At 33.2% G+C, this 24,194-nt stretch overlaps 2 protein-coding genes across 4 annotated transcripts in view; one reads left to right on the forward strand and one right to left on the reverse strand.

The window, feature by feature from the left end:
• Positions 1-1,698: 1,698 nt before the first annotated feature.
• LOC126767920 (zinc finger protein 704) overlaps positions 1,699-24,194 on the reverse strand; it is a 297,974-nt gene continuing 275,478 nt past the window's right edge. For 2 of the 3 annotated variants that reach the window (XM_050485706.1, XM_050485707.1), the window contains 3 exons: positions 17,373-17,470; positions 11,585-11,794; positions 1,699-11,322 (listed from right to left, as the gene is read on the reverse strand). In XM_050485706.1, coding sequence (XP_050341663.1) covers positions 10,377-11,322; positions 11,585-11,794; positions 17,373-17,470 — 1,254 coding nt within the window. In that variant the 3' untranslated portion in view covers positions 1,699-10,376. The remainder of the gene's footprint in view (positions 11,323-11,584; positions 11,795-17,372; positions 17,471-24,194) is intronic. The other variant, XR_007669180.1, reaches the window with a different exon arrangement.
• LOC126767943 (histone-arginine methyltransferase CARMER) lies at positions 12,048-16,364 on the forward strand. The gene is made up of 6 exons (XM_050485772.1): positions 12,048-13,047; positions 13,134-13,265; positions 13,336-13,538; positions 13,597-14,155; positions 14,217-14,630; positions 14,698-16,364. Exons 1-6 carry the CDS (start codon positions 12,738-12,740, stop codon positions 14,784-14,786), a joined length of 1,707 nt encoding a protein of 568 aa, XP_050341729.1. The 5' UTR covers positions 12,048-12,737; the 3' UTR covers positions 14,787-16,364.

The raw sequence follows: 24,194 nt of genomic DNA on the forward strand, positions 1-24,194 counted from the left end.
AAATTTGCTTTTTAGTTATATCATATTACTGAACATATGACATTAAAATGACATGTGTACCTCCGTTCTGCCTTGATAACTATTTTGGATATAGATCTCTGTTGTACACTATGTTGATAATATCCGAAAAATAACCAAATTATAAATGGATTTCGAGGGACGAATGGATATTATGAAAAGCTTTGACAATAAGCGACTTCTATTAGATTAAATTATCTTAGCCGAACTAGAATAGAACCCAAGTTGTTAATATTTTAGTCAGTGGCGTAGCTAAGGGGGCGAAGGGGGTCGTCGCCCCGGGCGCAACGTCTAGGGGCGGCAAAACGATCTTCGCTGTTTTTAATATTCAGAAAAATACTTCAACAAATTTTTTTTACAAAATTTATTATAAAAGATAAAGAGTTGTACAGTCACGATGTAATAATCTGAATAACAATGAAAAATATTAATTTTTACTCGAATACTCTTCAGTCTTTGAATTTGTCTTATATCTTTTGGCTTGTATCTTTCTTAAAAATAGTGATAGAACTTAAAGATGCACTTTTCTAGCTTTGTCTAGCGACGTGTCACTCTCACAGTTACCCTATGCTTTGAATGTAACAAATACTTTTATTTCTCCAAATTTTCAAAAATGGTATTTAAAAACTCCAATTCGGGTAAAAATTCCTGCAAATTGTGTCAAAAGTGTACAAGATATAAAGCGAAAATGGGTTTTTTCTATAGCTTTTAATAAGATGTCTTGTAAATTTACTAGGTATCAATTTCCTCAAAAACCGTATTGTGAGCCAAAATTCTCAGAATTTCTTCCTTCCTTCAGAATTTGCGTGGCTCCTAGTTCCTAAATTTTATATACATAATATCGAAGATATTTTGTAAGAATTCGTTTTTGTTCGAACCACCTCATGAAACTTGTAGGTAGGTAGATAAAGGGGGGCGGCAGAACATCCTTGGTCCCGGGCGCCCGAAGTTGTAGCTACGCCACTGATTTTAGTTGTGCAATTATTGTACTAAAACAAGATTTTGTATTGCATATGGCTATTGATACAGTAGCATTACTCTACACATTCCACTGCCACAGTGCGAAAATGACCGAAATCGGACTACAACCACGCCTATTTCTCACAAACATTGTAACACAATTGTAAATTCTATTTGATTCTTCTACTTTTCAGTATTTAAATCGAGAAGAAATTAATATAACGAGATACAACTTTGTACGAATACTGTATTTAAAGTGTGCCAGCTTATGACTAAAACTTATCCAAATAGGACCAAAACTGTTCAAGCCCCCAGGTACCGAATATATGAACTCCAGGTCCTATTGCGAAGTTTTTAAGAAAAATGTCGGTCAATTTGTGCAAAAAAAATGTCTTCATATACCTAATAGAAAAAATTTTCGAACTTCCGGCTGACCTTTTACCGCAAATATCGGCCAATTTATGAGTTATATTAATGAAAATGAGTTTTCCTAATAACAATGTACATATGTATGTGTACAAGGTAGACGTTTTGCGCCTCAACTAAAAAAGGTTTAGTCTTTTCGGTTAAGTTTATGTCAGATATTTTTATTTGAATATGATTTTAATATAATGCAAGTTGCAAGAGTATGAAGTGTTTGGTAACACACGAACTTAGCCCTTCCTTACCTGTTTGTAACCTTATTGTCTATCAAACCCCTTAACAATGAACAAACTCAGCTTCAAACAACCATCAGTAATTCATATGTACTTTATTTACGCATTATGTCACATTTTTAAAGGGTTTTCTTTTATAATATGTACTTTTACAATATGTATGTATGTATGTGTATTAAATGTATTTATCTAAGAACCCTACTTTTGCGCCTTAAAACAAATGACAATATTTTATATTTTACAATTTGTAGGATATCGAATAGTTTAACTGTACTTTTAGGAAATTCTGGCATACACATACATACACATGTACACTCGTTAACATGTACGCGTGTATATACATATACGGTTTGTTCATACATGTATCTGTTAATGCTTTTTCTTGCTGTTTAAATGATTCGTAACCTGCTACAGTTATTCATACATTTGTTCTTATGCTTACAACTTTATATACATACAAACACATGCATATGCTTCAACTTCAAAAACTGCTAAGTTACTTGAATACGACTATTTCTGTTTGGTATATGCCATTTTGCAGTTTGCAGTTTATTTTCAATTATGTGCAATGGTTATTCGGGTATTTGTGGCAAGTTGCCTGCGTCTAAAACGAGTAACGGCGTTGGAGCAAACCAAAATGTTCGTCAGGCGGATTTTTAAAATGCGTGTATCTAAAGACTCGATTTGCTGCAGTGAAATGCACATACAACCACTAGAATTGCCAATTTTATTCCTATAATAATAACTTAAGTTTAATAGCGTGTTACCGGGTCAAATACACAACTTAATTAATAATAATGTTTACGTAACACAATCAAGTTCAGTAAGTCATTAAAATTTATTAAATCAAACACCAAAAGTGTGATTTTTGTATTAAATTTAATTTGTAAAAACGTTTAAATATATAGTGCCGAATACGCCAAAAAAGTATTTGTTTTCAATTTTAAATTTATTTATCAATAATTTCGCATTTCAGTCCAATATTTAATATACTTAATTTAATTAGTTACTTATAGAGATATTTCCATCAATTGATTTGTATTCGTCAGTCGAATTTGTTATATCGTTTAAAAGTCACTAATTTGATAACTAGTGTATATAAATTACACACACATATACATATATTCTATATCGTTTCTTTGTTTCAGTTGCGGGATTAACGTAAAAAGTCACTAATGCTGACAAATTTCATTAGTTCTACGCAAAGTATGTAAGTAAGTACTAACTCAAATATGTATGCATATAGGACGTTCTAGGGCATCGACTTTTGTTAACTTTGATCAGAATTGATAAATGTGTATTTAATTAGCAAATTTTAACAAATTGAAGTATTAAATACCTAAAAAACATCTTGCATAAAATAAAACTAATAGTATTTATTAGTTATTTAATCTTAAGGACCCTGCGAAACGTTTGTCTTTGGAGTTCATCTCTTGTTCTATGGTCTTGATATCGGACTTCATTCAGTTAAAAAGTTGTAAAATATCTTAGGTTATGTTCACATTACACTCTAAATACTTAATTTCATGCAAAGTACTTCCCCTTATTCAAGTGAATTGGAAAAAGTGTACTGCACTTAATGATAGTGTCAAAACAGTTAAAATATGAAGGAGAATATTCTTAGAATTCAACTGTTTTTCGAGATTTTTGGTATAGAAACAATTCTTTCAGGGGGAAAATAATACAAATTTTTGATTTGGTAGCTGGTTGGAACGTTATGGCACCAGCACAATCAAAATATCGAACTTGGTTGTTTATATCATTTGATAGAACTGTACAACCACATGCCATATGAACCTCGAAGACGCTGACTTGAGGACCTGTCTCCGAGGAAAACATTTAACAAATAGAAAAGAGGATAATGGATGACAGTAAAATGAAATAAATCGAGGTAGCTACATTCTAAAGATATCAAGGGAATACGATAGATATATCGTACAAGAAAATAGTTATGCGACAGTTCTTTGCAAAGTGGGCGTCCGGCAATGTAATATTAAAGCTTTTTTGTTATCCTCAGACCTCAAGAAAAGCTTGCTGGAAGAAAATTAAGGAATTATTAAACTTGAACTTTGCAACCCTCCCAATCTTAGTAGTTTCAATAATTCTAGAACGTCCTGTACTATATATTACAAATAGCTTCAGGGTATAAATAGCAATGATTTTTTAGAAATATTTTTAAACCTTTGTAAAAAGTAGCAATAAAGGGTAGAATCGCATACAAATGCATGTTCATATGTATGTATATATATAAATTAATTTGTATACGCTTGTGTATCCAACTGCCAATGTGTCTAGCATAAAGTCTTGGATGCGTCTTCACATTGCAAAGTAGCTTATGTGTAATCGCAATTGTTGCCGAATCAACTTAGTACATATTAAATTATAATTCGATTTATCGAGCTACTACTTTATGTTTAAGTATATGTGCTAACTTCTTAACGATATATCCCAATGTGTGCTGGTTTACATATAATCTTTAGTGCTAACTTCAGTACTTTTTTAAAAATTGTTTGAACAATTATAATTATTTTTTTGTTATTGGTTAAGGAGAGGGATAAGGGAATGACGTAATTATTATGTAATATAGTATAATTTTAAATCTATATATATATACATTAACTGGACTTTCAATTCGCACATTCATGGGTGTTTGCATGTAGTCACTTTTTATGTACGAGCACGTTTGTACGAAAATTTTTATTAAATCGATCTCAACAACATCTTATAAATAATTCTAAATTCCTTGAAAATCAATATCAAGTAGAAAATATTTAATACTAATTTTTGATTTTTAAGATATTAATTTGTTTACTTTTCAGTAATGAGTTGTTCGGTTCAGTTGGGATGTTTACATTAATTACGGTAAAAAATTTCGATTCGAATTTCTCAATTAAAAATGAAAAAATGCTTTTCTTTCATAATTTACTCAAAAAAAGAATTTTCCATTTACTTCTTTATTTTTTTTATTAATTCAATAAATCAGTCGTTTAATTTTCCTTTCGAAATGAGTACGTACTCAAGTACATACTATAAAAAGTGAATAACATTAGTTTTAGGGTTAGGGTTGATTTTACGTTCTATGCGTGTATGTTTTGGTCGATGTAAACGATTGATGGAGCCCGGGTAGCGGTCTTAATATGTGATTGTTCAGTTTTTAGTTGCCGATTGGTAGTCTACATGTATTGCTTTAGAATAAATATTTTTTATTTTTGTTTTAAGAAATCATAGTTAAAAAAAAATGTAAATAATTATTTAATTGTAAATAATTAAAATAAAGAAATGCTAGCTGAGAATGCCCCGTCAAAGTCCGTTTAAAACTGGGCTTCCGAAAAATGATTGTCAAAATATAAAGAACAATCAACTTTTTCAATAAGGAGAGAGAGATTTTCGAAGATTTGCTCAAATGTTTTGTATTCACTAGGCTATTATTCGAATACGAAGAATAATAATCTTTTCTCTTCTACCCAAGTGATTTCTCTTAAAAAATTTCACTAAAAATTAGAGAAGAGTGTACAGTTATTAATAATTTTTCGAAACGTTTATAATTATTTATTATTTACTTTAAAAATTTTCAAGCTATGAACATGAATATTCATAAGAAGCATATGAATAATATGGAAGGGCTGAAGAATACAGAAAACAATTGTTGTTTCTCAGTTTAATATTTAAATGTAAAAACTAGTTTTTAACGAAAATAGTAGTAAAAAATAGGAAATATATATTTCAACGAACAAAAAAGCAGTTGTCCTCTAGTAGCTTCCGCAATGTTGAAATGTGTATCAATATGGTATATGTAACGATAGTTATTCTTAATACAAGATGTTTTCATTACAAAGTTTGACGGGCCATAATAAACTAAAAATATATACAATCCAGCTCCTGGTGAACATTTGAAAAACTGTTACTTTAAAAGTGAGTTTATAAAATTATAAATATGTATATACTATGTATACATGTCAAGTGTATGTGAGAATTTGACATAAGGTTGATGGTTTTGTATGGCGCTTGCAAACAGACGCAAATATTTTATTAACTCTAGTGCATCGATCGCACGTTAACGTATGTACATATGTATGTGCAAGTAAACGAGCAATAAATAACGCTTAGTTTAGAAGTGAATGAATTTTAGAAATCGCGTTAATGATTGGCAGTGTTAGAGTTTTTTACGATTTTTCTCGTTTTTTAAATCATTATTTTATTTTTAAGGTTGTAAATAATTTCGATTCCGCCGATTCGTAAATTGAAATTACACAGTTATTAAATATGGAAAGCTATATACGAGTACGTAATTATTTACCGCTAAATATAAACATACTTAACTGTTTTACATTTGTTTATTGCAATTTAATGAATACAGTACTTACGTATTTAACGTGCATGTGCATACATACTAAGGTAAATACTAGATTGGTTGTTAACTTATATCGTAAGTCTATCGCCGATTATACTTGAGAGTAAATTTAAAAACGAAAGGTTTTGGTGTAAGGGTAATTTTTCACTTTTCTAACTTTACTAGGGAATTGTAAATTTTACGTGTTCGCACTTTTATGTCATTTTGTATGTACTTATGCATGAATGTCGAATTGTTGTTGGTTGTGAAATATGCACATTATTTATAATTTGGTGTTGTGTTTTAGTTAGTTTCGCGTCATTTAAATAGCTTTCATGAAGCTTTCAACTGACCTTATAACCTTTTTTAATCTGTATTACAAAAAATCAAAAAAAGTCATTAACAAAAATTTATAAATATATGATAAACAATGCAACATTGTGAAAAACATAGTCAACAATAAGGTATTTTAGATATTCATTAAAAAAATTATCTGAGTTGGCAGCACTACTCTTACATACTTTTAGACTCGATAGTTGCATACTTTTAGGAGCTTAAAGTGCGCCCTTCACCTCAATATCAACAAAAATGTCTATATGAATGCCTTCGTGAATATAGGAGAATATCATTTGTACTTGTTTATTTTGTTCTGTTTTTATTATCTGAACCCGTGAAATATGCTTGTTCGCACTTTAGAATTCTCCCACACGCGCCTTACGCTGACCAAACAGTATTAATTCTAAAAATATGAACATAAAAACCACACTTTGGGAGAAAAATTTTAAACCATCATCATGGAAGCTAATTTTGATACTATAGCTATTCTCTAATATCTATTTTGAGGCTTCCGAGAATCAATTTTCCAAATAATAAATATTTAAAAATACATATTACTAAGCAAGAAAACAGTTTCAAAATAAAAGAAACAAAGTTTAGTTTTTGGGCTTTTATCTTTAATTATAAATAACAATTGTTTATTAAAGTTCAAAATGTAAGTTTTGTATTTATAGTTTAAATAAACTTCATGTATGTATGTATGCATGTACCCACGTATGTACATACAAAGGGGAAGTTGGGCGTGATTTTATGCAAGTGAGTGAGTGAGTGGCTTACACTTCTCTATTATTATTTTTTTCATAAATTTACTTTCGCAATCAACTTATTCTTCTTCTTGCTGAATTTAGTGTTCTGGTTGTTGTTGCTGCTACTGCTGGCTAAACGTATTTTTTTTATTCATAACTGCTTATACTAATACATACTAGTTCAGCGAAAACTTGTAAAAATATCACTTAAAAATTATTTTTTCTTGTAATTGCCAAAAAAATAATAATAATAAATCATTAACATAAAGAAATGTGTACAAGTGTTTGAAAGTCATTGATTAGCAGGGGAAGATGTGAAAGTAGATAAATTAATTTACAGCACAATCTTGGCACACATTCGCCAGTGTACATACACATGTTTACAAAAGTGCTAATACAAATCATTGTTTTAGAATGTCAGTATATTTTTCAAGATTGATACTTGTCCGTACTTAGTTTAAATGTTTCTCTTATGAAATATAATCGAAATAAATGTTAGTTTCTCTAATAAAAACAAAATTTATATATATACAATGGCCACTATCACGAATTTCATTCAAATCACGTTTACGGAGAAATAGATGGGGAAACACTTTGAGATAGTGCGTTGGCATTCCCAAGGTAAGTCTAGTGTGTTTCTCTAAATAAGATCATTGCAAATCACATATGCATGTATAAAGCAGTAAATATGCTATGCATTTGTATACTTCAATTAGTAGAAAATCGTAAAGACCGAATTTTAACAAAAATTTTAAAAGATTTGAGAAAAACTACAAACATGATCATATATGTACATATGTATGTATTCATACATGTAATTTGAAGTGAAAGCAGCTTCATACCATAACAACTTAGTAACAATTTTATTGCAGCAAAGCAGCCTTCGAATTTTTAGAGTTATTTTAGTTGTGTAACTTAGTCGTCAATGAAATTCATAATAGTAGTTTTATACAGGTGCTACTTCTATCGTGTACATAAATTTAGGTACAAAAATATTAATAATCCAATGAACGAAATGTGTATAATTCAAATAATATACATATATAATAATTATAAATTTCTTTAAATTTAGATATCTATAGATTACATTAATTTGAACACTTCTTTTAATTTCATGATCTTGCGAGAGTTCTACTTTATCAGAATTGGTTTGCGTTATTTATTGAACTGTCTTTTTGAAGAGCTTTACGAAAAACGTTTGCAAAAACAAAATTTTACTTTGATTAGATTATTGAAATGCAAATATTTTTCTTTTCTTATTTAGATAAAATAATTGGGATTTTGGTATCACTACCTACACTCATATGCATACGTACAACCATACATACATATTTACCATAAATGTCATATCTGCAAATAACTGCTGTTCATCACTCGTTAAAAGAATTTGTGTTCTACCGAAAGGATGCCAAATAAGTTGTTACATAGGTTAATGGGTGATCTTGTATAAAATCTCTACGCTCCATAAGATTCCAGTGATTAATTATATAACATTACATTTGGTATTTAAATATAGTTACGAATTCAGTATAATCGAAAATTGCCTTGTATCACGAATAACTAAATTGCTTTATTGCGCTTGAGTCCATGGTATAATATGTATGTATGCTATTTATGCAAATGTTCAACATTTGAAACAAATGTACATATTGTTTTTATAATTGGCCGTGATGAGTGAAAGCTGTGTCAACATGATTTTGAAATTTAAATGTGAAAATCTTTTAGAGTTTACGGTAGTAATCGGAGTAAGTTGGTTTGGGTACTACTTGCCTACGTTTACTTCATTTTCATAAACTTGTGTGTATGTGGGCATAAATATATTACAGCTAACTTAAAGATAAGTTTTGAGTTGGTTTGTTTCGTTTCTCTTTATTTATTTTGTCTTATTTTAACATTTTGCTATTTAAATGAAGTTAAACATTACCGTTGTTATGATTACGTTTAATGTAATACTTAATTCTCTATCTATGTACTTATGCAACATACACACACATATGATAGCTGTTTCGCTTGTCTATTAACATTGTCTGTATATATCTTTATATATATGTATATGCATGTATATGTATAACAAAATTGACATATACACGTTTTGTGTTTGTAAATTTAAAAGCAATTACTTTCACATCTATATTTATTCAACTTCATTGTAACTTTACATATGTACGAGTACGTTGTAGATAATATTTCATTTCCAACTGTGTATGCACCTACTAGGTTTCTAGTTGATGTGTGGATAATGGTAGAGTCGCGCAAGGTTGAAATTCTTAATACTATATGTACCGTTATATATATCTATATATGTATATATGTATATATATACGTATGCATGTATGTTATACATGTTTACATGTATACACACACATACATACATAATTAAAAGTAAAGAAAAATTTTTCTAATTTTATATAATTAATTTAAAGTGTAAAATTGCCGTTGGAGGCTGATCTAAATAATCATCAATCAAATAAGTAAAGACAACAAAATATAAACAATAACAAAAAAGCAAAAAAAATATTGTAAGTCATTTCTTAAATACATAATAAAAAAAAATAAAAATAATGTACGATAAAAATTGCAGCAAATGTCAAAAACATAGCCGAAAAATTATTTAGTGTTATGATTATTACGGCTTTCATAACGTCTTCATACTTGTCTTCGCGGCCAGCCATAGATAATGCCGTCTTAAAGTGGGGCTCAGCCCTACTGTTGCTAACTCTTGTAGTGTATTGTGGTGTGTGGCGTTGGTGCTTAAGGAAAGTATTGTGATGGCAGCGACGTTCGCATACAAATGTCGAGTTCAGTATTTGAGGCAGCAGTGGTCAGCAAGTGATTGTTATTAGTGCTGTTGCTGTTATTGGCAGTTGTAACAACTTGGATTTGTTGCTGTTGTAGATGTGCATCAGCGTCCGTGTTTGTACCATAGTTATTATGTTTGCTAGTCATCGGCGTATGGTCTATGTTGCTGCCATTGGCAGTGTTCTGGTGGTTATTATTGCTAGCAATGATTTTTCTTAAGTTATTTGGTGGCTTCACAATGACGGAGGTAGCCACGGCAGTTGCTGGTGCGGAAGCTGCCAAATATTTGTGTTTGTTGCTGTTATGGCCAATATTATTGTTATTGTAATTGTTGCTTGTTCGCTTGTACTTCGCATAAGTTGGCGTTACCGTGACTGTATTGCCAGTGTCAATTGTATGCAATTGTGATTTCGATTTCGCCCCTGCTGCCAGTTCTGTCGTTGTGGTCCTCGTCGAAATCATTTTCGCTGCCGTTACAGCGGTCGCCGTCGTCGTCGTTTCCGCCGCCGCCGCCGACGTTTTGACCCTTTTTCAGTCACCGAATCGGGTACATGCTTTCTTCCACCTGCATTGAGTGCACCATAGTTCACGGCGTTCCATGCCATATACTTTGCGACATTTCTTGTTCTCGCCTCGTGTGCGTCTATTTGGTGAGTTCGGTGTGTGTTTGGTTGTCGTGGCAACGGTTGTATGTTGTGAATGTTGTTGTTGTTGATGATGATGATGAGATGTCTGTTGTTGTTGTTGCGATTGTTGGTGAACTTGTGCTGTGGAGATTGTCACAATAGTTCCAGCTGCGCTGGATTGCGTCGACTGTTGGTGACCATGCATGTGTTGTATTTGCTGCTGTTGCTGTTGTTGCGGTTGTTGATTTGTATAATTTGGCGTAATAGTTACAGCCGGTAGTTGTTGCTGTGGTTGCGGCTGATTGTGATGAGCACCAGTGTGATGTGCCGTCACCGTAATATTTTGGTGGGACAACTGTTGTAGCATATTGCTGGCACCACTATTATTGGGTGTGATGGAACTGCTTTGGTTATTGCATGAATTACTGTTGACATTGCCATGGCTGTTACTACTGATGCAATTATTCGGACTGCTGCTATAATTGTGATGGTACGTTGGAGATGGATATGGCGCTGTCGACTGGGACGGACGTGGCGATGATCGAGCGTGTTTAACAAATTGAGACTGCTGCTGCGGCTGCGGTTGTTGATTTTGATGAAGTAGCTGACTTGAGTTAGATGTCACCGATGTAATGGCGGTTTGTGCTGATTGTACTACCGGTACTGATGACGACTGCCAATAGTTTTGATGATTTAGAGGTGAAGTCGACACGCAATTGCTCTGCATTTGCTGATTGGTGTGGCTGTTGTTGGTAGTAAAATAAGTGCCACCATGGAATACCGTCTTGCCGTTATTTATATGTTGACCCTGATTTTGTTGCAACTGTTGTTGTTGATTGACACGTCCTTGCCTATGATTAGGAAAAAAATAAACGTCATTGTTTGTTTGCATTGAACGTGTACTGAAGTGTGGTTATGTTGAATGATTAATGTTTCGAACTAAATAAAAAAAATACATACTAATCGTTAACGTCTAAAGTCAGACAACTCCAAAACAAAAATTGTTATGACATGTAAACTTAACTTAACGATCATGAAACGTGTGTGAATTATAATTTATATTTCTAATTCTGTATTAGAGAATATTATAAAAAAATTATAGAAGAAACCTACTTGAAATTGCCCACTATTTTTCTTTGGTATTCTGGGTCTTCGTGTGGTGGGCGAGCCATATCACGGTGGCTTAGAGTGGGTGGCGATGTAGGGCTCGGTGTTTTACAATCATCCTCTTCATCTTCGATTTCTGTATAATAGAACTCTTCCTCATGGTCATTTTCGCTACATGATTCATCATAATCAGCAGAGCGACGTGCTTTTTTGTTACTGCAAGTAAAGTATTTATAACAAAATTTAACATAGTCATAATAAAACTTGCTTGGTGTAGATATGTTAACTTTAGAAAATTTTATTGATAGGTGTAAAAGCAACCCTACAATCTATTACAAATTCTTCTATGCAACTCTGACGAGCACTAGCCATGGGAAAAAGAGATAGCAATATATGCATAGCAATCAATTTCATTGTACAAAGCAGCTCCGCAGGTATGTGCGATATATAAAAGGTGAGGAATGAAATGACGCGATTGCTGCCTGCTGACATTCGTGTAGTTGATCTGTCGCCTAATGGTGTGTAGTGCTGTTGTTAAATTGAAACGCTAACTATTTAAGAATAAAGTAAGAAAGAAGTAAACCCGTATTGCAAATTTAGGTATTCAAGCGTATATTTCACTTCTCGAATAATTTGCAAGCATAAACTTGTGATTTATGTAGAAATATTTGCTTACAATTCTGTTATCAAGTTACCCAAAACGTGTTCGCAACAAAGAAATTTTGGAAGAAGAAGCAGATGGAAAAGCATTAATCGACAGACGGTCGTCAAAGCGGTGAAAATAAAAGACAAAGCAAATCAATACAACGTTTACGAAAGAGTCAGGCATCGAAATTTACAAAGTGGCGTTTGTTTTACAAAATTATCAAGATTTTTATTAAGAAGAAAACTTCAGTTCCGTTTTTATTTAAAGACACTGCGCTACATATAAGTAAAAAGTAATTATTTCGACAAGAACTAAGTACGAGTATATGTTCAAGCTTCATTGAGCACCCATCTACCTATCCTTGTATCTGCAGCAGAAAGTTGATGTTTCATATTATTGCAAAGCATACAGAAGTAAACGCTGTGAGCAAAAAAGTCAATTACTATTTGTTAAGAGTGCACGGTTTAGAAAATTCGAAAGGAAACGAGATTTATTGGCATTTACAGAGAAAAAATGTCCACCAATATTAATAACATTGTTACTGAACGAGTTGAACGCAATAATTCCTCCTCATCCCTATGTGCATTGAGTAGTGGCGGACATAGTAAAAACAACAGTGGGGTATTTACAATTGCAAATAATGGCGGTACGATCGGAGGCGGCAATGGAGGCCTTAATGCCAATGGCACTAGCAGTTTTAATGGTGTCGTTATTAGCGAAGTTGTCGACGAAACAAATCTCAAGTTTAGTTGCAAATATAAGACAAGTTGTACTTTGCTGTGCATTTACGACCCACAAGGTGTTGTTTTAAAAATTACACCAGGTAAGCGTTATTGGCAATTGGTCTAAGCTGTATTATAGGCTGAGAATTTGTTGAATGTTATTAAAATAAACTTTTTAAATTTTTAGATAACGACACTTCGAGTGTTCTTAAGGAGTACTTGCTTGCATATGATACCGAATCATCACAAATAGGGCGGCAAACGTATGCTCTTTCTCTAGATAATGATAATTTGCTTCTGAGATTTTCATCCGCATATGGTAACAAATATATTATATAAAAAATGCAATGACATATACATATTTACATTATACTCTTCTGGCCTTGTAGAACAGCAACGGTTTCGAAAGTTAGTCGATAGTGTAAAACATCTCCGACCAAAATCAGTATTTTCACAACGAACTGAAGAGTCTTCCGCTTCACAGTATTTCCAATTTTATGGATATTTGTCGCAGCAACAGAATATGATGCAAGATTATGTTCGCACCAGCACATATCAACGTGCCATTCTAGGAAATTCTATTGATTTTCACGTAAGTTATTTTTATAATATTATGATATATTTAAATAACTATCGATTTAACATTATAGAATAAAATAGTTTTGGATGTGGGCGCTGGCTCAGGGATTTTATCATTTTTTGCTGTTCAGGCAGGCGCTGCTAAAGTATATGCCATTGAAGCCTCTAATATGGCACAGTATGCACAGCAATTAGTTGATTCTAATAACGTGCAGGATAAAATATTTGTGATGCCTGGTAAAATTGAAGAAATTGAAATACCTGAAATGGTAGACGTAATTATATCAGAACCTATGGGATACATGCTCTACAATGAGCGTATGCTAGAAACATATTTGCACGCTAGAAAATGGTTGAAACCGAACGGAAAAATGTTTCCGACACATGGAGATTTGCATATTGCACCATTTTCAGATGAATCTCTTTACTCCGAGCAGTATAATAAAGCAAACTTTTGGTATCAGTCCGCTTTCCATGGCGTCGATTTGACTACGCTGCATAAAGAAGGTATGAAGGAGTATTTCCGGCAGCCGATTGTCGATACGTTCGACATACGTATTTGTATGGCAAAATCCGTGCGGCATGTTTGTGATTTTCTGCGAGATAACGAAAACGATTTACATAACATTGGTATGTATTTATTTTTTGCTGCGTTTAAGGTTATTTTCAATTATTGTTATGATTTTTCCAGATATACCTCTCCAGTTCCATATATTACAAACCGGCATTTGTCATGGACTTGCTTTTTGGTTTGATGTTGAGTTCTGCGGTTCCAGCCAGCAAGTATGGCTTTCCACATCGCCCACAGCACCACTAACCCATTGGTACCAAGTGCGCTGTCTTTTACCAATGCCGATATTCATTAAGCAAGGCCAACTTTTAACTGGTCGTGTGCTTCTTGAAGCCAATCGCCGTCAGTCCTATGATGTCACGATTGATTTGCATATTGACGGAACGCTAATATCCTCCAGCAACACATTGGACTTGAAAAATCCTTACTTTAGATACACAGGTGCACCGGTGCAGGCACCACCTGGCACAAGCACACAGAGCCCTTCAGAACAATACTGGTCACAACTTGATGCACCGCAGGGTACCCGTACTGGTAAGCATATCTTACGCTCTCGATTCTCAAATTTTTATTAATTTTCATTTCTTAAATTATATTTCAGTAAGTAATTTAGCAAATGGCATAACTGTTAATGGTCTTGCGGAAACTTCTATGGACATAACTCATACGCTTATGAACCCTCACAATTAAATTAAGCAACAATGAATCGAGTAAAAAACCTACGCAATTGTCGATTCGATGCTGGCAAAGTAACCAGCTAGATATAATTTTACGTGAAGGTGAACTTATTTAAAACCAATATTTATTTTACTTCTATTTTTTTTTAAACATATAACGCGCGTTTGGATTCGGTTACACACAAATACAAACATTTTTTTTTAGAATGTAGACGAAATTTTTTTTAATAATTGTTATTTTGTGATGTATTTAACAGGACGTTTATGTAAGAAGGGAATTTATTTAAGCTCGAAATGTGTTTTTCTTTTTTTTTGTAAATTTATTTAAACGATTATAAAGAGACATATATACACATATATACAAGCTCATATACACATATATTTTAAGTGCAAACTGCTAATACACGGAAATAAAATATATATGTATGTCTAGTTATAGGCAGACAATTTGGAGTGAATGGCAATGTAAGCTAAACTTTAAGGAACAATCATGGCAGACTTACAATGTATAGATATTGTGTTTCTTTAGTAGTAGACTTACAGTAAATAAAGCGTATTGAATAATAATTTAAATTATAAACGAGGTAGTTTAAGTGCGACAAACCGTTTAGCGCGTATATATTCTTATAGCTATGCAATTTTTAATGTTTAATGTTTCTCCAAATAGTAGATCTAGTTGTTCAAAATCTTTGACTTGAGTGCGATATAAGAAATTTCTATAATTTTCAATCCTAAACTTGAAACGCGTCGTGAATAAATAAAAAAAATCTCTTAAAAATGCGTTTCAATTACTACCGGTTGAAATGTGTTCCCTTCGTATAGTTCAACTTATTTAAATGCCTGAATTTCGCACTAGTCCTAAATGAAAGCCATTTCGTGCTTGTTTTTGCATTTATCAGTAAACCTCATTGGATATTACCCGTACTCCCTTTTAATGTAGGCGGTAGTACATAGTTCCTAGTTGTAAGCAATGTAAGCATCTATATCTAATAAATACTACTATTAAGACTCTAGTGCGTTGTTCACCTTTTAGCATTCTATTCTAAGAGTTAAGCATCGCTAAAGTTCCACATTGATATGACATGTTTGCTAATTTACAATGCAATTTAATATAAACTGCACACACATGCAAATTCTCAAAAATGCTTAAGCGATTTCATATCATTTAAACGAAGAAAAATAGGTTAGTTATTTTGCACCCTTCACTTTTCTTTGCCTTTGGTAGGAGTATCTATTTATTTGCGCTATTATTACTTTTGCCCAACGTTAGTTTTGTATGTGTTCTTTATTCTTTATTCTTTACTTTCGTTTTAACTTTAATTTAGGAGATTATTTTGTTAAAGTTGCAAAAGCAAAAATGTTGAAGAAACACAATTCTTATTTTAACAAGCTTTGCTTTATGCTAAGAAAATCAATTTTAAAATTTAGTTAGTTTAATTTGTATGCGAGAACTAGTTATATGTATTATTGTATAACCAATTAGTATATAAGGTTACTATAAAAGAAGATAATGAAACAAAAGTTCGCTCTGTATTAGTGTGTAGAGTTAAAAATATACATATATACAATTACAAACGCGATACAAGAACAACTATGGTGTGTTTCTTATTTTGGGAAATATTTACGGCGGATTCCCTGAGCGATAATCTATAAAAATGAATTCTAAAACATATGCACACCCAACCTTTAAACGCCGCGAATCATATGCACCCCACCACAGCGCAGTCTTCCTGAAGCAGTGCAGTGGTACGAAACCTTGGCCTCAAAATGCCGCGCTCGTGTGTATGCTTGCGAACAGCATTTGTCACGAATGCTCAGAAATACGAGTGCGTTCGCCCGCCCAACAACCGGGCTAATCGCACTACAGTTGCTGCTTGGTGATTTTTTCTACTAGACACACATCCATACAAACATACTTGCGCATTTATATAAATTTATGCATTTAAGTGTATATGGCCCAGATTTTTTACATTAAAGCCAATGCAACTGAAAGCGGAATCGCACGTTAGAGAACTGCAGTGGGTATTGCAGTGTTGTTGTTAGTGCTAGGGTGCTACAGCTGTGCTTGTTATTGTGAGTTGCAATGGTTGCGGCGCTTTTACCACTTCTGCCACTTCTGCCATTTAACTTGCACTTTGCTTGGCTCACTGTGTCAAGGCGACAGCGTGAACATTCCCTTGGTTGAAGTTACCAATACAAAGAAAAATGCAAATACTTTAGCATGTACAAATTTCAAGGATTTATCATGAAAAAATATTTATTTTCCCTCGCTGCTATTATTTAGAAACGAATTTCGTACTTTAAAGATTCCATTTTGGGAATTACACAACTCTGCGAGGGGTTATGAATATTTTTGAAGAGAAACTGAATAAAATTTGTATTTAACATTTGTTTAAGCACCACAACGATTATATTAAATGTAATTTTGGAGAAAAGGGTGGTTCTAGAGTAAACGAGTGCCATTTGGATGTTGGAGAATTGCGAGTATACCAGACAGATGGACATGTATGGAGTTCAGCAAGAAACAGGTGTGGAGGTGTAAATGTGTGGTTTTATGAATAAAAATGTCCTTATAGGTACAGTTATAAGTCGTACTTACCCTAAATGAACATTACGTATGTGTCGCTCTATCTTTTTCGGTGTGTGTTCTATGTGTTTGCAGCCTTTCCAGGTACATCTGAATTTGGATTTGTTTGTCTGCAATAAAGTAATAGTTGTGATTAATAACAAATTTAAATATATGTATGTATATATAAATTCTCATTTATTTATTAACAAATAAAAAGGATTAGAGTTTAAGAGTTGCCTACTTTTAGGCTGGACCGCCTTGTCGATCTATTGTAGTGATCCCGCATACTTTTATTATTGATCCTCAACTCTTCGGTGCTTCAAGGCAAATCACTTGCAACATTCACACTAACGGCTGCAATTTATTGTCACTCGGTAAGAGCGTTGCCCGCGCAAAGCTGATATACAATTAGCCAGCAATAAAGGATAACTAAGGCGAGCCTACAACCGGCGATGTGCCGGCTTCAACTGTGAATGTATTAGTGCTGAATGGGAAAACACCGCTAGCCGGAATGATAACACGAGCGCATTTCAAAATCGCGACTTCAAACGAGTTCATCATATGTATATAAAGCTTGTGGATACGCATAGATGTACGTATGTATGTGTGAATGTTGGTAAATGCAAGTGCGATAAATGTGGGTGAAGTTGACGAGGCCGCCGATTACTATAGGCCGTTAGACGATGGCAGCGTAAGTTCGGTTGGCAGTGCATTAATATTCTGATGCATCCTTGTATTGAAGTGCATAAACAAAAAAGTGTGGAGGGCAAATTGAGAATGAGAACGAGGCCATTTGTGCCAAGGAGACGCTGCTACTGTGAGATGGCGAGAACCAGCAGATGCTTGCACTACTAACTGTATATACCATACATATGTGTATTTTCGCATATAAATAAGCGCATATGTATGAAAGTAAATGGCATGACGTTTACTAGGTCAATTGTGTTAAGTGTTATGTCCATGTACATATGTTGCGTTTATATACATACGAGAGCGGGTAGATTTACAGGGAGCCGAAAACAGAACAATTTTGTAGAAAAAAAATCGACCCGCTCTAATACTAATAATGTATGTACATATATTTATGAAAGTGAAATCAAAAATAAAAATTCTTCATATTTTTATGAAGTTGAGTTATGCTAAAAACCATCGCTGGTACTTATTATGTACATACATACAGTAAGATTCTTGAACTAACTTTTAAATTTCCCGGCGTCCTTGATTTAAAAAAAAAATAATAATTTAAAAAATGTTAAATTTTGAAAAAGAGTAACAACTCGGATGCTATCAAAAAATAGTCCTAGAAAATATAAAAAAATTCTGTAATCACAAAAACCATTAATTTTTAGGAAATTGTTTTCACTGAAAATTTTTAAAGCCAACATTTATGCTACAACAGTTATTTTGATGTTTTTGTATTCCATTAATGACCTGATTTCTGATGGAGGTTACTTTTATGTACATGCTGTTATATATTACTGTATATAAATGCATTTGCACATATGTACATACGTATGCATTTATGTATATACATATGTATGTATGTATATATTTTTATTTATTTTGAAGATTTGTTTTTCATATTGCCTCTTGCAGGCATCCTTGAAAACTGGTTTGGGCTGAGCTTGTCCGCCAATTAGCGGTGGGCTTGAAGGTTTTAACACATGTCAATAGCTGAAATACCCACTCAAACAGCTATGGGACTCTAGAATTAGAGAAATTGAATTTAATACATTTTTATCGCAAATAACATATAAATTTAAAGCTGAAACTTAAATTTTTGGGCATTCAATATTGGACTTGTACATATCCTGGAACAATATGAAAATAGAAATAGAAAATATAACTGACTTGAAAATAGGTAAAAAATACTACAGTTAATTATCTCTGTTGAAATATCATGAAAATAATAAATACAAATTTTGAAAATTCAAATTTTTTTGAAGAAGTTTTTCTCGCTTTTCTCGGCAAAAACAATTAAACAAAGACATTATCACGTATTTACGCTAAAATTTTCCATTTTGAGTTTGACTAGATACTAAAAATGTTTAGAATCATAAAGTGTTGCCATGCTTATTATCCTTAAAAAATGCGTTTCAAACGTTATTTATGCTTATTTTCACATATATTTAAGAGTGTATGTTTGTGTTGCTTTTTCGTTAAAGAATCCAATGCACAAAAATGTAAAAAACTCGCTTCCGCTAAAGTGAATTCATAAAGCGTAAAAAACGCACACACAATCATACACATGTATTTCTATGCTCCATCTCATCTGTATTCTTATATTCCGTGCTCGTTAAACTTATTCCCCAATTTATTTTGATTGCCGCATGGCTTTCAATAGGCGGCATTACACGTCCACTAGCCCACGCAGTGCGAGGGTCATAACGCCGCCTTGCCACGCTCGAAGGCATTGCATTCTAGGTTAGTGAAATAATTCTTTTCTTGCGCTTTTCCACCCTCCACTTCGCTTTTGCTTTTGTTTTCACTGCTTTCTGGCTTTCTGTTATTTATGCTCACGACAAAAGCAAATAGAATTGAAAGCATAAATGTGTATGTAGGTATGTGTGCCGCTAAATGTTGACTCTTTCCAAGTGCTCGAATAGTACTCAACCTCCCCTTTCAGGCGGAGCACTGGTAAGGGATGATAGTATGTGCATTGCCGAAAATATTTAGGTCAAAATATAAACAAGTACTAAATACTGGTAGTCACACGAAAATATGAAGTTATCAGAAATGCTCTCCGCGCAGGGCTGTTCGCCGAAGGCTACAGATTTGCATGACGAAGAGAATTTTATTTGTACTCAACTAATTTCCCGTTCGATAAGCAACATACCTTTAAGAGTGTATCCATATTGTAGAGCATTTCAGTTAAGAGTGCAATACTGTTAGCTTGAGCTCAAATTAAAATCCTTGTGAGAGGAGAGCGCATGCTGACACATTTCTTATGTTTTGGGGGATGCGGAGAGAAATTAGGTCAACGGGTAGAAGTGGAGTTATGAGTGTGTAGATATTTTTTGGAGTTGTTCAATTTTGTATGCATGTTTAAGACTTTGTGTAAAGTGAAAATTTCGAGAATTTTCAACGTCAACTTTAATGCAGACATTAATTCTCCAGACACATTAATTTTGATGATTTTGTTTTCTGAAAAAACTACAGTATACAAAACCTTGCATAAAATATGGACTTTTAGTTTTTTTAGAGTTAGTTCTAGTTTGCCTTTGATGCCCTGCTTCAAGTAGTTGTGAATTAGGGTGCGCGTGTGCGTATGAGCAACTTTCCATTTTCACATTCGGAGGAGTTATTGAAATATGTGTGCACATGCAATAAATTCTGCTCTCAGGAGTTAGAGAGTCTTTCAAATAGATACTCTCTTTAGGAGTTTCGTAGTGAACTTCCCGCTTGAAAATGCAGAGCAAAATCCTGTTTGCTTAATGTGAAACTCGCGAGTTTTATTTTGTAAATGGTATTCAATTGATTTGGCACAAACGTTTATACGGCCTTTAGGTTTTATGCACTGACAAGAAAGCAGGAAAATCGTTGGCATTGCAGAGTTTTAGTAAAATTAATTGCGTATTTCGAAAGTGTTACAAAATATGTTCTGGAATTTTGGAAAATGTATATTTGTCATAAGCTTACAAATAGCATATGTACATAAGTATGTATATACATGTACATATATGAATATTTATGCAGTTATGTACATATATGTATATAGGTATGTAATTTTTGTTAGCCATTGTGCAGATGGAAATTCTTTCTCAACTTCCACAAATTGTGGCTTTGCCAGATCTACATAAACGCATATATATGCTTATAGGTATTTATGTACATAATATATGCATGCATGTTTATAAATATTGTATGTGTGTATCAACGAGTATACAGTCAACGGAGCACCTTTCATGACGACAAAGCCCGCATAAAAGAGAAAGTGAGCATTTCGGCAAACGCTGATATACAAGCTGTGCTTTCTGTAGTTATGTAAGTGTGTGTGTATAATATTTTAGAAAGGGAAAATGACAAGCAGGTGTTGAGTTGTTAAGGACTTTCCACACAGTTCATTTCATTCATGTCAAAATGTCTATTAACTTGATTCCATCATTTGGCCGTCATCGATTTTTTGTGCTTTTTGTGCTTTTTGTTTGGTTGCAGCATTTGCTTTAATGTAGCCAAGTGGTCAGTTTTACGGCAGTGAAAGTTTGAGGGTTGCAAGAACTCCCCTGCATACATACTTATGTCTTTTATATGTATGTTCAGAAGTGCTAAATTTATTTTTTTTACGTAAATAAGATTTTAATGAAAATCAAAATTACAGTTATTGTACACTCATTTAAAGAAGAAAAAAATAAGAGTAAAAAAAATGATTTTCTTTTTTAAATTGAATGAAAGTCTATAGCTGAAAACTGTTATAGAAAATATGATTTTTGGGTACTACTGGAATATCCTTTTTGAACTACTTTTTTTATATGTTGTTGAAATCTAAATAACGGTTCACTGATTTCTTTAATATAAATGTTTTTTAAAACCAGGACAAAAAAATGATTAATGATTTGTTTTTGAAAATTATTTAAAATACGTTTTGAAATTTAAAAAAATTAACAATTAAAATTTTTAAATTTTAGATCTCAGAAAAAATTATTCTCTGTAGATATATGCACCTTCACTCACTATTCACTGTTCACTCGAAAATGTTATTTTTTAGCTTATTTAATAAAATCACAATTTTCAGAAAATTCTTATCCTGTGAAACACACATCTCAAATTGCTTATTTTTTCAGAAAATTCTGGTACATAAAAACAAATAAATTAAAAATAATAATATTACACAAGTAATAAACACAATTTCAACTTTGTTTAGGAATTAAATTAAAAATGTTTATCCCAAGTGTTTCGCGGGTTGTATCTTGCATGAAAATACCACAAGGGCTTAGTTTAATTCTTTGCCCAGTCTGGCTTGGCCATCCCAGAAGTTTTTAGTCATTATGTTTGTTTCTGAGTTATGTTTGACTTTAAATGAACCACATTTCCTCACATATATATTTTTAACAGAAAACAAGTAAAAAAAATTCTTAAATATATTGTGACTTATAATTTTTCTTAAACATTTTTTAAAATTCCATTATAGTAATAAAAAACGTCATGCACATATGCGCAGTGCGCACAGTAGATTGCCGATTGCATAAATGATTTATTAAAGAGCTCGCCTTAAAGAAATTGTCTAAGGAAGCGCGACATTTGAGGATATTTTATGCGGTCTGTATGAGGCCACAATGAGAACTTCCAATAGAAAATACCAAAGAAACATAAGGAAAGACACATGAGTTGAGAAAATGAAATTATTAAGCTGCTCTGCATTTCAAATGTCAGCAAAGTTCGTTAGGAGGAAGAAAGGAAACTTTAACTGGAACAAACATGAAAGTGCAATCAAAGCACCTGACCTACAGAGGCGCACACTAAGGATGCATTCGGTCAGCGAGATGTTGAGAAAATAGAAAAGAGGACCTACAGAACTTTAACTAAAGAAAAAAGGATTCCTAAGGTGCAGTAACCTAAAACTTCTGGAGGGGAAATCGGACTGAAGAGGTTTCTTATTTTACACTTTCTTGCAAAAAATATATACATATTTGTTGCCAGTGAGTTGTACTAAGATATTATATATATACATTTATGCTTGTCTAATTGATGTAATATTATTTCAAATTTCGGATGTAAAAAACAAAAGGTATTGGAATGGAAGCTTAAGAACTCCATTGAAAAAAAGATGCTTTGTCAAATTATAAATGAAAAGATTTAAATTTATGCACGTAAGCGTTTGTTAAATGTGGATTTGTGTGCGTATTTTCGAAGGACGATTATGCGTTGGCATTGAAATGAAATTTTCGCCATTAGTGTGTGGCTGGCATGACCCAGTTTCGCAGCTTTTGTGGTAGGTGGTTTGAGAAAAAAATGCAATAATTGCAACAACAAGCATTATGTGCTCTTCAGTATATGCTGGCACTCCACAAGGCTTCGCATAAATTTCCTTGAAATGCTGCAAAAAGCATTCACACATACACATATACATATATACGAATTTGTATATGCTATGCTAGTATATAAATGCTTATATGCCTGCACTTTATATAGTATGTATGCTTGCTGCATGCCACACACACTCACTTTATGCTCAAGGTGAACTATGGCATACGAAAGTGGGTCAGGTCGTGCAAAGGTCCAGCGCGCAGAGGGAAGCGGCGCGTTATGCTCGGTTTGTGGAAAAAGTCAAAAGTGTATAGCTAAACTTTCACGGTAAAAACTATCTGTAGGAACTAGCCTTAGCGGTGCTTCCACTTGCCAAACGCATGTCAGATGCAAAATGTGTACGCTGTGTGTGTGTATGTGTGTGCGCGCGCCTAGATTTGGGGGCAGCAGTGGGTGCTATGCAATTACTCACAAATTCGTTTGGCGAATTCGGTCAAGGTAAAGCACACAAAAGCAAAGTGACGCACACCAATGCACACCTTGAAAGTGATAAATGCGTGTGCCGTTATGTGTTGCATGCAAGGATGCTGCGTTTACACAATTTTTTGTGCGGCGAAATTATTGCATTCAACATTTTGCACAATGTAGTTTTCAGCATAGGGGAACTACGAGTACTTTGCCAATAATGTATGTTTTATGTTATTCTGTTAGGTACACAATTTTTAATGCAACATATTAGTGTATATGCTACTATATATGTTGCATTTAAGCATTCAACCCAATTGCTGAGTTTTTGCTACCCACACACCCACACATACAAACGTACAATGTGGCATTTAGCAAGGCCGTGTCGCCACTGAGCGTTTTTTGCATGCAACATCATCGTGA

Source organism: Bactrocera neohumeralis, chromosome 2, assembly GCF_024586455.1.
Source record: "Bactrocera neohumeralis isolate Rockhampton chromosome 2, APGP_CSIRO_Bneo_wtdbg2-racon-allhic-juicebox.fasta_v2, whole genome shotgun sequence".
Lineage (NCBI taxonomy): Eukaryota > Metazoa > Arthropoda > Insecta > Diptera > Tephritidae > Bactrocera > Bactrocera neohumeralis.